The sequence below is a fragment of the Bactrocera neohumeralis genome, chromosome 5, assembly GCF_024586455.1.
Source record: "Bactrocera neohumeralis isolate Rockhampton chromosome 5, APGP_CSIRO_Bneo_wtdbg2-racon-allhic-juicebox.fasta_v2, whole genome shotgun sequence".
Lineage (NCBI taxonomy): Eukaryota > Metazoa > Arthropoda > Insecta > Diptera > Tephritidae > Bactrocera > Bactrocera neohumeralis.
Window position 1 is genome coordinate 47,052,945 of NC_065922.1, and position 15,450 is coordinate 47,068,394.

The window sequence follows — 15,450 nt, forward strand, 5'->3', positions numbered from 1 at the left end:
CTTTTTTGTGAACAGCTACCTAACCAAGGCCGGCATCCCAACGCTTCCGCAGCCGCCCTACAGCCCAGATGTGACCCTCCGAACTTTTATTGTTTCTTTGCCTGAAAAGGCCGATCAAAGGCAAGCGTTTTGAGACGACAGAGGGGATCCAGGCAGCATGCACCTCGGCTCTCAAGGCTATTCCGGAGAATGCCTTCCGTGACGCCTTCAATGCTTGGAAATCGCGCTGTCAGCATTGCATCGACACAGTAGGAGCCTATTTTGAAAGTTTTTAAAGAATTGTAACGTTTGGTTCAATAAATTTTTTTAAATTGACTCAGTATGTATCTTCGAATTCAAAGGGTCGGTTGTGATCCAAAACTAAGAACTTTTAAAGAAACCTGCAGTTGGACCTCTGTAAGCGACGCCGAGGCTAAGTTTATGCATGATATTTTCAACAACTGCATTATAAAGTAGGAGTTGAAATTAGAAAAACCACCTTAAAATATACCCACCACATTTAAGAACCAACCTAATATACATGCCAACAAACATACTGCTATATAATATAGACGTGTGTAGCACATTAATGCTGTGACGTTCACGAATCAAACAAGTAATCAAATAAACAAGACATACGCCAACAGACTGACAGCCAGACAAGAGAATAAATGCCGTACCTGTACGCATACATACATACATACATCTATGTAGATATGTTTGCATATAAAATCACCATTCATTTATGTGTGGATAAATGCGCATTTACTTGTGCCTATGTGTGTGTGAGTCCATCTTGTTGACTGCATGAATGACTGAATGAGAATGAACTTTTTGCTATGACATTGCTCCACTCACAGCAACTCGGCCGCATCGTGCGGAATTTCACACAACGAGCTGTCAGGGAGACCACCAAAGCATATTTGCACATACATAAATATAAATAGATATACATATATTCACTAACATCTCATTACCCAAGAAAAAAACTATGGATATAAATGCACGGTAGGTTGAATTGTGCTTTTCAATGCTAATATAAATGCAAATATATAATATCTGGTTGATTCCAGAAGGATGATGGACTTTATGATAAAAATGAGGTAAATAATACGTGGAGGGTATGACATTATACATAGAAAAAGCTTTCTTATGAAAAACATTGCACTTTCATTTTCTACAAAAGCTTTTTTTTTTTTAATAAAACAAATACGGTTTGAGATATCTATGAAATTCATGTGAAAGTACATTCGATGCCATTATGTATGGAACACGATTTCTTTTGCATGGCCACCATGGGCACGCTTGCAAAAATCCAGACGTTGAATGCAATTTTCGACGGTTTTCAAGCGCTCTTAAAGTTGAGGTCACTGACTCCCAATTTCGGTAATAAATTTTAATAATTTCGACTCGTTGTTGGATCGTATATATTTCCACAAAGAAATTCCAAACTTTACTGTAGAGAAATGTCAAAAGAGCGGGAAAAATTATGACATCGTTTGCTGTCCCTATCGGTCTACTTTTGTAGCGCCTCTATTGAAAACCCCAAGTTTTATTAAGATATCCCGATTTTTTCCCACATTTGCACGGACAGACCCACAGACATCCGGAATTTTATTCATCTCGTTATGGTGAACATTTTCATAAATATATCTCGATTAGTTTTAAATGTTACAAACAATCGTTAGCTGAAAAAACCTATTAAACACTGTTTTTCTGTTTCTTTTTTAGCACTAAAACCGTGGGTCTGCCTCGGCCGAGAACACAAAACTTACTGCCAAGTGCAGACATTGGGTGGGGCGCCCTTTCTTCCGTTGTTCATCCATGGGTCGCGAGTGAAACGAGCATTTCGCTGGAGCATCATCATCCATGCGAATGACATGACCTAATCAGCGCATTTGTTGAATTTTTATGCGCTTAACTATATTCATGTCGCCGTAGAGCTCATACAGTTCGTGCTTCTATTTTATTCGATATTGATCGCTCACGCAGACAGCTGCAAAGATCTTGCGAAGAAAAGTTGACAGTGCTCCAAGTGCTTTCTCATCTCCCGTCGTTATCGTCCATGTTTTTGCGCCGTAAATGGGACGGGAATAATGAGAGACTTACAGAGTTTAACTTCAGTTCGTCGAGAGAGAGATCTGCTTCTCAATTGGATATCGATCCCAAAGTAGTACCTGTTAGTAAGAGTTGAGCTTGATCTCCAGACTTAGATTATTGTTGGAATTTATGCTGGTTTCTTAACTTTTTCAAATGAATAGCTGCCAACAGTGACGTAGTTGCCAAGACACGAGAAATCTTTGTATGTAGCCTCCAGGTACTATGTCTTTGCCGCATTCAACACAAGGCCAACAACATTTTGCATAACACTATGAGTTTCATAGCGACACGCAGACTGTGGGAACTCCCTTCTTGTGGATAGGGCAGACTAAACATGTTGTGAGTGTATAAAAATATCTTGAAGCCTCAAGTGATAACTTATTGCGTAACTGAATATGACGTAAAATGGTTTCCTCACAACTCTGACACACTTGAAACCGCTATCATTATTTACCACCCACTGTGCGCTGCATAGCCTTGAGAGAATGATACATTAGGGAGGAATTTTCATGTCCATAAATCTCAATATATTAAATTTTTAGTAGACATCTGTCAACGGTGACGTGTCATGACCTTTAAATGCTGTGCTAATCAAGGCTTCCGCTATTTTTACTTCTCAACAGCTAAATTGAGGTATAACTAAGGGCTGAGCATGTCATTATTACACTTTTACTACGTTGTTGTTGCCGTACTTTGAACTTTTTCTCTTTATCCAGGTTAAGCTTTTTTATGGATACACACTCGCTTGCGCCGTGACACGATTATTCCCACCTGTGTGCTATTTTTTTATTTTTCTTTCGCCGACTGTTTTTCTTTTTTTGTTGTTATTGGTGATATTTGTGTGTGTTTTTTTTTCTGCCCTTGCGCAGCACATAACGGGATTTTGCTGTTGTGCTCACCCATTTAGGTTATGTATACGACACGTATGCACCTCTATGATGGGTGTATGTATGTCTGAACGACTATGAATGTATACATGTATGCACGTGTATGTATGCGCATTGCCAGGTCGGAGAGTTGCGAAAGGAAACGTTCAAATACTATGCTGCTCTCACGTGCAGAGTTAATTGCGTTATGCTGCCTAATTTGTGTGCGTGCGTGTGTGTGCATGCGACTGAGCGGAGTTAATTACTCGCCTGAGATATTTAATTTTATAATTTCAATTTGATTTTATGTTTTTATTTGTATAACTCAGTGAGAAGTGATGGCTTAAAGAAAATCTCAAATAAATCTTATCTGTAATAATTTTTTTTTAACGATTTCTAAGAAAGAATTGTAAATGGAAAAAATATTTTAAAATTAAATTTTGTTATAAAACTGGTCATTCGAAAGACAATTCGTGAATATAGGATTAAATATATCGGGTTATATACAAAAATTTCGCTAATGCTTCCGCTGATGTCCACCCGTCCGCAAAATTTGTCTAGCGATTTTTACCAAGAAAAAGAACTTTCGAACGGAGTCGAGTCATCTATCTGCTTTGTAAATGACAATAAGTTAAAAAAAGTGCTTGAGAATCGTGGGGTTTTAACATTTGAGAGTTATCAGTGGATTTTAATATCTCACGTGGATCGACTCAACACATTTTCGTTAATGTTTTGGGTATGAAGAAGCGTGTCAAAGACTTGAATCTTTTATAAAAGGCTTATCACAAGTGTGTGGAAAATGTATAAAGCTTTGTTATGCTTGAGCTGGAGAGAACCTATTTTGAAGCCGACAATAAAGATTTGTATTAAAATACGTGGAAATATATGTAGTTTTGTCAGTCCGGGTCAAATTTGATCATATCCTTGTAAAATTCGTTCCAAATATATATAGTACAAGGTGGGTAAAGTAAACAGGACTTTTTGAATCTAGCGCCCCCTGGTGGCGCCACCTATATGTCGACTGGTGCGTTAGAACCTGCTATCTTTATCGATTGTCCAGCGAGAATTTCATGACATTTCATCGATTAGAAGTGAAGTTATTGCGTTTTAAGTGTATGTATGTTTGTGTATCGGTTCGAAAGTGAGCTTCGAACAAAGAGCAAACATAAAATTTGGATTTAAAATTGGTAAAACTTTTACCGAAACGTTTCAATTGATGAAACTAGTTATTGCGATGATTGCCTATCCCGTAGCAGAGTGCACGAGTGGTTTCAACGTTTTCAAAGTGGTCGTGAGTACATAAATGACGATTAACATGTGGGCCAATCAAAATCCGTGATCATCGGAAATTCGAAACTGTACGTGTATTCATCAAAAACCAGCCGAAGTCATCATTGAGATTCATGGAAATGAAATTGAACATCTCCAAAACATCGATTTATTGCATTTTGACCGAACATTTGCGCTTACGAAAGGTGTGTGCACGGTTTGTTCCGCACAAATTTACTGACGACCAAAAATTGCTCAGAATCCAACATTCGAAGGACGATTATTTGACCAAAAATCACATTTTAACCATTAACCACTCCCCGTATTCACCTGATATGGCACCGTGCGACTTCTTCCTTTTCGGAAAAATGCATTTGCACATGAAAGGAAAGCGTTATGCAGACGTAGAGGCCATTCAAAAGGCTTGCACCGGCATACTGGCGGCCATACCGGCCAACGAGCTAAAACACTCGTTCGACATGCTTTTGGACCGTGCAAAAAGCTGTATTGAAGCAGAAGGACACTATTTTGAATAAAATTAATTGATTTTGCGAAAAAAACCATTTGTTCTGTTTTTTTTAAGTCCTGTTTACTTTGGAACGTACCTTGTATATATATTTTATTGTAATTCAATACCAAAACTGACTTGTTCCTCGTTGTTGAAAAGACATAAAATATTCTATTAATATTATTGTTGACTATTGCCTAGTTGACAACTTTAAGCTATAATATAATAAATATAAATGTGGTTATGTTTCGGTTATGTTAACGTGGGAACTCTCTGAAACTTATAGATTCAGTACACTAATTTATGTATAACTTGGCTCCATATGAGAGCAACTGGGGAGAAAAGGATACGATGCAAAGTTTAGTTCGTTTATAGATAATAAAGAAGACCTCGATTAACATATGTTTGAAAAAAGTGTTGAATAAGAGCAAATTTTCAAATTATATATAGATTATTTGCACCAATCTGAGGGGTGTTCATGAGACACCATTCTCGACTTCTCACAAGGTCACTAATTGCTCGTTCTAACGAATTTAACTGGTAAACACTAAAAATTCACAGTTCGCAACAACTGCATTCTCGAGAAGAATCTCAGGAAATGCAATTTATGGGTACTACATATTGCCCTCGTTTATGATATACTTAAGTTAAGGTTATTATTTTTCCCATTTATCATATCTTCTCGCTGTTTTGTTCCGGCGGAAGACTATCCTTAATCTATGGTACGTCTAACAGTATTTTCTTATGTACACATATAACTGTAGATACGTACATATATTAATATTAGCTGTATTTGGATATATTAACTATATACAAATGAAATAAAATAACTCGATGTATGTGCGTACTTTAATGTCATTTGCTTTCAGAAGCTTGCGAGATAAGAAAATCATTTTCGAAAATTCAACATCCTGGATTGGAATGTTGTTCTACGAGTGCCACATTAGGGGTGCTCTTATTTGAAAGAATATTATATATTATTACGTTAAATAGGTTGTTAAAATTTATAAAACGGCTTCTACAACTGGTTCATTTGTGGAGTCAAACATAACTGTAAAATTGAAGCTGTGCACATAGAAAACCTCAAATAACACCCTACGGTAAACACGACTTTTTCTTGGGTATTGGACAAAACAAATTTTTTCGTGGGACTACTTGAGTGAGTCGCGTCAAGCTGTCATGTTTTTTGGTCAGTATTGTTTGGCATTTCATCATGGGAAGTCTTGCGTCTGAACAACGTTTACAAATCGTTTAACATTATTATAAAAAGTCGCGTTCTGTAAAGAATGTGTTTCGCTTCGCTCAACTTATGGTCAACATAGTCGGCCTACTGAGCGTACTATTCGCAACACTATTGCCCATCTTAAGACCCAACACTCAAGCACGCATTGAAGAAAATATAGCAGCCGTAGCTGAGAATGTACACGAATCGTTTCGCCGACGTTCGCACCAACTTGGACTGACATACGGAACGACTTTGCACATTTTACGTCAACATCTTAAATTGAAAGCGTACAAAATACAGCTTGTGCAAGAACTAAAGCCGTTCTCTTCCATCACTTCGCTCTATGGGCTCTTGAAAAGTTCCAAAAAGATCCGACGTTTTCGAGTCAAATTTTGTTCAGCGATGGGGACCATTTCTAGCTCAATGGCTATATAAACAAGCACAATTGCCGCATTTCGGATGAAGAGCAACCCGAACAGAGTCAAGAGCTGCAATGCCATCTAGAAAAAACAACGGTTCGGTGTGGTTTGTGAGCAGATGGAATCATCGGTCTATATTTCTTCAAAAATAAGGCCGATGAGAACGTAACCGTCAATGGCGACAGCTATCGCGTCATGATAACCGACTATTTAATGGCTGAAATTGAAGATCGTGATCTCGGTGACATTTGGTTTCAACAAGACGGCGCCACTTCTCACACATCGCATCAATTACTGGATTTATTGAAAGAACATTTCGATGAGCAAATAATTTCAAGTCGATTGGCCACCAAGATCGTGTGATATCATACCGTTAAACTTTTTCCTGTGGGGATATATAAAGTCTAAAGTCAAAGTGAATAATCCTCTTTCGATTCAGGCTTTGGAAAAAAACATCAGGCGTATCATTCGCCAGTTACCAGTGGAAATGCTCGAACGAGTCATCGAAAATTGAACTCAACGGATTGACTATCATTTGAAAGAGATAATCTTCAAAAAATAAATGTCAAAGAATGTTCTTTCGAATGATAATAAACATCCCCCCATTAAATTTGAAATTTCTGTGTTTTTCCTTTAAAAAAGTAAGAAACCTCGAAATGGATCACCCTTTATGATTGTATATTAAACAATTTCGCTAAAACTTTTTGAAGAAAGATTCAAAAAAACTAGATTTAAAAGTATAAACTTTACGTCAAGAATATGTGTTTAATGTTATCAAATTTATTAAAAAAATGAAAAATATAACATCCCTAATGTAGTCCGAAAAACGAGCATACATACACACACTTGCCGAGTACACGGTAATTAAATTTCTAGCCGCACATCCTGATATTGCCTTATTATTGTGTCAAGCAAATTGCTAAAGCAACAACAACAGTGTGTCTGTCAACAATATTAACACTGGCAGTTGTTGTAATGCAGCAAGCAAAATATTGAACGAAAGCAAGCAGAAATGCCATAGTGTGGCAGAGTCATTGTGCCACGTGTTGGCACGATTCGCCAATGTTTGGCTTTGTGTGGTTGCCACAGGTTTAAAGCCCATACACGCCCACCACATCGCACGCATAGAATCAATAGTAATTTCACCAAAATCCTGCTGGGAAATCGGCAAGCTGGCGCCTGTAAAAATACCAAGCTTCCCACGTTTGTATGTATGTAGGTGGGTGTATGGCAAATTGCTCGTTGCAAAGCAACATACGAACGTTCGCCATGAAAAGTCTAGAAAATCAGCTGCAAGAATTCGCTAGCTTTGTTTTCACTTTTAGCCAGCGTTTTAATAACCACAAATAGTTTGTGCAGTTGTTCGTTTGGCACATTTAGCAAAACATTCATTCATTCAAGCGCTCATTCGCTCATTCATTCAGTCAATCACTCATTTATCCCCACATTTCGTGAGTGTTTCCATCAGATAAGCACTCGTTTACGCATTCGCTCAATTATTCGGTCTTCAATTGCCGCGAAACTCTAACTTTTCTTGTATGTGTGTGTATTTTTATTCGAAATTGTGTAAATATATTTGCAATTTCCGGCCGCTACTTGAAAATACATTCAATTGCCCCGCTATTCTCTTTTATTTTGTTGTGTAGCGCTCGATTCTCGTATCCGCCGTGAAAGTTTTGTATTTCCGTTCAAATACTCAGACGCCAGTATTTACTCAACTTAGAGCTAAGAATACTAGTAATCGTCGGAGAAAAATTTAATAAATCTTAAATTCTGAATTAGGAAGAAAATATATTAAAAGTATTCTAAACTTGACTTTTATTTTAAAGGACAATTACATGGATGGAGAATGGAGTCATGTGTAGGGGTTCACGCATGTGAGGACAGTTCTCTGAGCGCCATTCACTTGGGAGTGGCCAGAAACGATTATTTTACATGCGGCTCAAACAGCTCCCGACTTCCGGTGTTAGACTAAGTATACTCTGTGTAGCCAAAAAAACATCCGTTTGAAGGCGAGCTAAAGTGAGAAGACGAAACATCCCTCTCCAGGGTTGTGCGCTGGGTTTGGAACCCTCCACGTAAAAAAACACCCCAATGAAAAGGACAAAACAACCTTGCTAAGCCGATTTCATCCACTTTCACAATATCGATAGGCGCTTTTAGAGGATTTTTCAATAGGTACGCTATAAAAGCGGACCGATAGGGACAGCAAACGACGCCATATTTTTTCCGCTCTTCTGACATTTCTCCTCAGTAAGCTTTACCATTTCATCATGGAAAGATATGCGATTCAACAACGAGTCGAAAATATTACAATTTACTATCGAAATTCGGAGTCAGTGGCCTCAATTTATGGTCGTCAAAATCGCCCTGTCAGATCAGCAATTCAGCGTCTAGTGGAAAAAATTAAATTTACATGCAGAATATGCCGTACAAAGGCTTAAGACTTTTCAATTTTCAAAGTATATGATGCCGATCATAACAGAGGAGGATGAACACTAGAAATTACTTTTGTGCCGCCAAAATTTGTTACAAAATTACTTGACGAAGCAACGAATAAGAAGAAAGTAGAATAATTTTCGGTTAACATTGAAAATGTAATAGTGTTGCTCAGATCACCATCGCTGGACTGGATTTGGTAGAGGGCGTTCCTAGCTAACGAACAAGCGGCTGGTCAGTTGTCTCCGAGCACCTGGAGAATCAGGATAAACATTTTCGCGCGACGTGTTTCTGTGAGTGATGCAAGCCGAAAATGCAGCGTTCGTTAGAGCAGAGGTACGCGATTAAATTCTGTGTGAAACTCGGTAAATCTGCGACAAAGACGTTTGATATGATCAAACAGGCTTACCCAGATGTTACTTTAGCAAGAAGTGGTGTGTTTCGCTGGCACCAGACCTTTTTGGAGGGCCGGGAAGAGGTCACTGATGAAGACCGGAAGAATGAGCAAATCCAAAGTGAAAACGATGCTAATTGTCTTTTCTGACATCAAAGGTAACGACCACCATGAATTTGTTCCTTTTGGAGAAATCGTCAACGCCAAGTTTAACATGGAAGTCCTCAAGAGACTCAAACGAATGGTCAATCGGGTCCAACAAGACATCGCAGCCGATTGGAAGTTGCACCACGACAACACCCCGACTCACACCGTCTTTCTTATGAACAGCTACCTAACCAAGGCCGACATCCCAACGCTTCCACAGCCGCCCTACAGCCCGAATGTCACCCCTCGAACTTTTTTTTGTTTCCTTGCTTGAAAAGACCGATAAAAGGGGATCCAAACAGCATGCATGAGAATGCCCTCCGTGACGCCTTCAATGCTTGGAAACTTTGCTGGCAGCGCTGCATAGAAGCAGAAGGAGCCTATTTTGAAAGTTTTTATTGAATTGTAACGATTGGTTAAATTTTTCAAATGACCACAGTCCTATTATTTTCCGGACAAACCCTATATATGCATGCAAACTTCAAGCACTAATCTATGCGTATGAATCATTGTCAGGATACATATATTTGCGCATAATTATGCAAAGTATATATTTATGTACAAGGATATTCACTTAAACTAGCGCCAGACGGCTGAGCTCATAATAACCGAAGTCTGCGTAGTGTGGGGCTTAATGGCTATGTAATGACTTAGTGCTTGCGTAGATAAATAAGAATATTACAATATAATTCTATATTAGGGTAAACCACAACAAAAAAATCATGGGTTAAAATGAGCCTAATCCAGAGAAAAAATATCCCTGTATTGAAAAATGTTTAGCTTAATTTTAAAGGAAAATCGGAAACTTCGCTGAAACTTTTGAGCTACTGGAGTTATCACCGGACTTTTAAATATTGAGCCGGATCAATGGGCGGAAACTTTTTTTTTTTAACAAATCTAGCTTAAAAACGATACTTTTATACAATTTCAATGTGGTCTCACCAATCCACAAAAAAGGGAAATTTCACAATCTGCGCCACCTAACGTGGGATAAGCCTCCTCAACAGCACATATGAGGTTCTATCGAGCGTATTGTGTGAAAGACTAAAGCCCAACGTCAACAAACTGATTGGACATTATAAGTGTGGCTTTAAGCCTGGAAAATCAACAACTAACCAGATCTTCATGCGTCAAAACTTGGAAAAGACCCGTGAAAAGAGGATCGACATACACCAACTCTTTGGTGTAAAGCTGCTTTTGACATCACGAAAAGCATTGGTATCCCCGAAAAACTAATATGGCAGTGTAAACTGACGTTGTGCTATATCAGAAGCTCCGTCAGGATCGAGAACTCTTCGAGCCGTTCGATACCAAACGAGTTTTCAGACAAGGCGACACCCTATCGGACGACTTCTTCAATCTACTCCTGGAGGAAATAATTCGCACTGCAGAGCTGAATAGAGAAGGTACAATCTTCTACAAGAATGTTCAACTGCTGGCGTACGCCGATGACATCGATATCATTGGCTTCAACAACCGCACTGTTAGTTACTATGTTTTCTATAGGTTGAAGACGAGGGCAAGACGTAACATTTCCTCTCATCAAACAAACAGTCGTCGCATTTGGGACTTGGAACCCACGTCACTGTTAACAGTCATAACTTCGAAATCGTAGATAATTTCGTCTATATTGGGAACAACATTAATAACCACAACAACGTCAGTCTGGAAATGCAACGCAGAATATCTTTTAACAACAAATGCTTCTTCGAACTGAGTAGGCAATTGGGAAGTAAAGCCCTCTCTTGACGAACAAAGACCAAATTCTACAAGTCACTCATCATCCCCCGTCCTGATATGTAGTGCAAAGGCACGGACGATGACAACATCTCATGAGTTGGCGTAACAAGTTTTTGAGAGAAAGGTTCTGCGGAAGATTTATGGTTCTTTGCGCCTTGGCAACGGCGAATATCGCATTCAATGGAACGATGAGCTGTACGGGTTATACGACGACATTGACATAGTTCAGCGAATTAAGAGACTGGTGTGCAAGTCGAGTAAAAAATCGTTTCCGGATACTACCGCAGGAAAATCAATCATCAAGGATTGCTAAAGTTTAGACGTGGTGAAATGAGTAGCGAAGACAGTGAACGTGGTGGACGCAGTGAACGCCCAAAAGAGGTTGTTACCGACGAAAAGAAAGGCCCCAAATTTTGTTTCGTTGACCTTCGATACCTTTTGAAATTAAGCAAAACAAGTTTCCTTCAAGGAATAATATTTTTCTCTGTATAACGCTATCCGCCTAAAAAGGCCGGAATTGTGGAAAGACAATGCTTGGTTTTTACACCACGATAATGCACCATCCCATACTGCCCTCTTAATTCGAGATCATTTCGCCAAAAACTCAACCCATATCGTTCCGCAACCACCGTATTCACCTGATCTGGCGCCGTGCGACTTCTGGCTGTTCACCAAGCTCAAAAGACCGCTCCGGGGACACCGTTTTTATACGATAGAGGAGATTCAAGCCGCAGCGAAGACGGAACTGAAGGCCATCCCGGAAAGTGACTACAACCAGTGTTTCGAAGATTGGAAAATCCGTTGGCATAAGTGCATTGCATCGGGAGGGGATTACTTTGAAGGGGATTAAATTGATTTGGAAGAATAAATAAAGAATTTTCAAAATAAATACAATGCCACCTTATTTTTTGGGCACAGCAGTATGTTCTTTTACACCCATAATGAGAGTTTGTTTTGGGTTGCCCTAATGTTTATATGTATGTAACCGGACTATGTTACTATCCAATAATGCGTAAGTAAATACTTCATTAATAAAAGTGCAAACAAAAAATATGATAAATATTTATACATAAAATTAATGAAAGTATGTATTATGTATGTATATAATTAAATTTAAGTGGTTATGTGTGAGTGTTTGCGGCATTCGCTTTTAATTAAATTTCAAGCAAAACTCTAGAAGCAAAAGGAATTCGGTGATTCCTTATGAAATTAGGCACAAGGAGAAATGATTGCGTGCTAGACGCGCATAAAATATCTCTAAGATAATAGTACATATGTATATATATATAGTATAAAATACATAAAGACGAGCAACAACATAAAAAAGATATACATATTTATATATATGAGAATGTAAATATGTATGTGAAGTGTGACATATGGAGGCCATTCGTATTTTGAAGAGAAAAAGAGAGCTGAAAAAGTTTAAAATGACCCTTTTGAACTGACGAAAATCACATAAAAAGCCAAGGCAATAAATATTTGTAGATATGTATGCATATATATAAGAAAAAATATGTTTGCACATAAATACCTAAGGTATTTATGGTATGTGAGAGTGTATAGAAATATATAGTTATATATATTTGTATATATATGTATATAGTGTATGTCTTTGTATATTCCGAGCAAAAGATAAACATTCCGCTAAATCACAAACATATTGACAAACAGGACATTCAATCGTACATAGACGAGTATACTAAGTAATTAGGCAGCGAAAAATCTCTTACCAACAGCAACTCATCCACACCGGTGTCATCGCCGAGCGGAATTATCGAATGTAATTGTTTGGGATCGGATATTGGTTCCGTGGCAAATGCATAATTTCGATTAAAATTTCTCATAAACTGTAATAAAAAGATTGAGTAAAGGAAGAAGTACAGAGAGAAAGAAAAGAAGAAAGTGGGAGAAATCAAATTGTTGTACAGATATATAATTTTCTTTAGAGCAATTTTTTGTAATTTTTCATATACAAAATTAATCTATAAAAAAAATGCATCGACGATCAAATTGAGGGCATATGTGAGGATATTTTTAACTAATTAACTCAAAAAAATATACATAATTTTTATATATTTAACTGTAACCATAATTCATATCAGTTTCGAGTAGATTCTATTTCTGTGGAGGGCACTTCTAACATTATTTAGTACATAATGGCTTTAAAGTATTTTTTTAAGGATTTGTTTTGCATTGAATGTCCTGCATTTAGAACCGCTCTGAATCCAAACTTTTTTTTAAGCAGTTACAGTTGTAGGACTACACCCAATTCCTGTTCTTGCGTCTTTGCCACGCACCCCGGAAACGTGAGTAACCCTTGTGTAAGATGCGGTAACCAACCCATGTGGCGCCACCAACCAGATCAATCATGTTGTGATAGAAGAAAGACACGTCTCCAGTGTCCTTGCCGTGCGTACGCTTCAAGGACGTAACGCCGAGCACTAGCTTGTTGTAGCGAAGATGTAGCACCCCGCTCTGGACAGTAAAGCACGCTCGTCAACAAACACAGAAAAGGTACGACATCGAGAAGCTACTATCACAACCGACATCGAAACGGACTTGCACTCCTGCTCTCTGAGAGCACTCATCAGCAACTCGGTATAAAGGAACTGTGGGACGGCATTTTGGTAAAAGTCGGAAGAACACCTTGTACGATGAGGATTGTCATGTCGCAGTGGAGTGAAAGCAGACAGCCTACCTCGCATAATACGAGCGCAGTGGGATAGATACCAAGAGTTGAAGAGGGAAGCAAGCAGAACACATATGCAGACAAAATAAGAAAGATGCCGAAATACGTGAGTATGAGGAATTTGAGAAGCTGGCCGACGGAGGTAGTGCTCGAAAATTCTACGAAAGATGCGGCGACTAACGGAATGTTTCAAGACCGAAGTATACACTTGAGGGACCCAAAGTGGTGATTTACAACAAAGCGGATGGGGCCGATGGATTACCGGCCGATTTTAATATAGCGGCGAAGAACTGACGAGATGTATGCATCAGGTTCTTTGCAAGATATGGTCGGATGAAAGCAATTTAAATTTGACCGACATTTGATGCACTATTACGTCTAAACTATAATTTTAGTATGGTTTTCTATGTTCTAAACTCGCTCAATTACATTCATTCTGAAGCGGTTGTTGAACGGAAGGCACATTGACTTGAACTATGCATATTAAAACATGAGTTCTTCTGGGAGTATGCTCAACATTAATGATGAGGTGCAAATCTCTATCTAAGCTAGTTTAGCTGGGGCCTCTTCATAAATGTTTTTTCTTAAACATATCTCTCGTACAATCTGCTAGCGCTCTAAAAATGACATGAACAGATTCCACGATTCATTTACTTACAACTATGTAATAAAATTCCAAAGATATCTATCATATATCATATATGTCATTAGCATAGTTGAATAATTACTCAACAGTGAGTCGTAACAGAATTTGATGTAAAACTAATCCATCACTAACAGACATTTAATTCAATTCATTTTCTTCACAGCATTTGCGATTATGTACTCAACCACTTTTGCATTGTGCATACCAAATAGGTTATGTTTACATCTGTTCGAGCACATTTTCTCATATACATACATACATACATGCCATATACTACATTTACTTGTGCAATAACTGTTGCATATAAGCTTTTCCGTGAATGAGGCTTTTTCCCCACAGCCAAGTACACTTTGTTAAGCACTTAAGTAAATATACCGTATACATATACATACATGCATATATGTAAAAATGTAGTTGTAGCAGAAACGTTGCATTTGATGTATATGCATACATACATATATAGTATTCTCTATAGTACACGTTATTTGTATGTATATAGAGTACAGACTACCCCGAATAAGTGCAGCACTGGTAGGAAGTGAAAATATGAGAAATGTCAATGCTCAGAGAGCCAGCATTTAGTTTGAGCTTTGGCATACATTTTTCTTCTCCATAATTTTCTTTAAAAATGGCCTAAAAAACCGCAGCCGAAACTAAAACGCTTCAAATTGCACCGTCCTTGTTTTCATCAGCCGCCTCAGGTATACAATTTATGGCGCCCCCTTTATTTTCATGTCCTCTTCCATTCTGGCGCTGAATCTAAGGATCTCGCGCCAGCTTTGGTCACACTTTGCGGTCTCAAAGTCCTTCAGACCCAGAATGGAACATAAGAGGCTTATTGAAGTACTTGCCCTTACCAAGAATTGTCTCGCTCACTAATTAAGAGTTCTAAGCGTAAAAAATTTGAAGGACGAAGAGCGACCTGAAGAGATTGAAGAGCTGCCAATTCATCGAAAAAAAACAACGGTTTTGTGGGCCGATGGAATCAACGTTTCATATTTCTTCAAAAATGATATCGGTGCGAAC

At 38.3% G+C, this 15,450-nt stretch overlaps 1 protein-coding gene across 16 annotated transcripts in view; it reads right to left on the bottom strand.

The window, feature by feature from the left end:
• LOC126758931 (disks large 1 tumor suppressor protein) overlaps positions 1-15,450 on the bottom strand; it is a 154,617-nt gene that overhangs the window by 85,894 nt on the left and 53,273 nt on the right. For 15 of the 16 annotated variants that reach the window (XM_050473404.1, XM_050473391.1, XM_050473403.1 and 12 more), the window contains one exon: positions 12,820-12,936. The exons of the other annotated variant lie outside the window; for it this stretch is intronic. In XM_050473404.1, the coding sequence (XP_050329361.1) occupies positions 12,820-12,936 (117 nt within the window). The remainder of the gene's footprint in view (positions 1-12,819; positions 12,937-15,450) is intronic. 16 annotated transcript variants of the gene reach the window in all.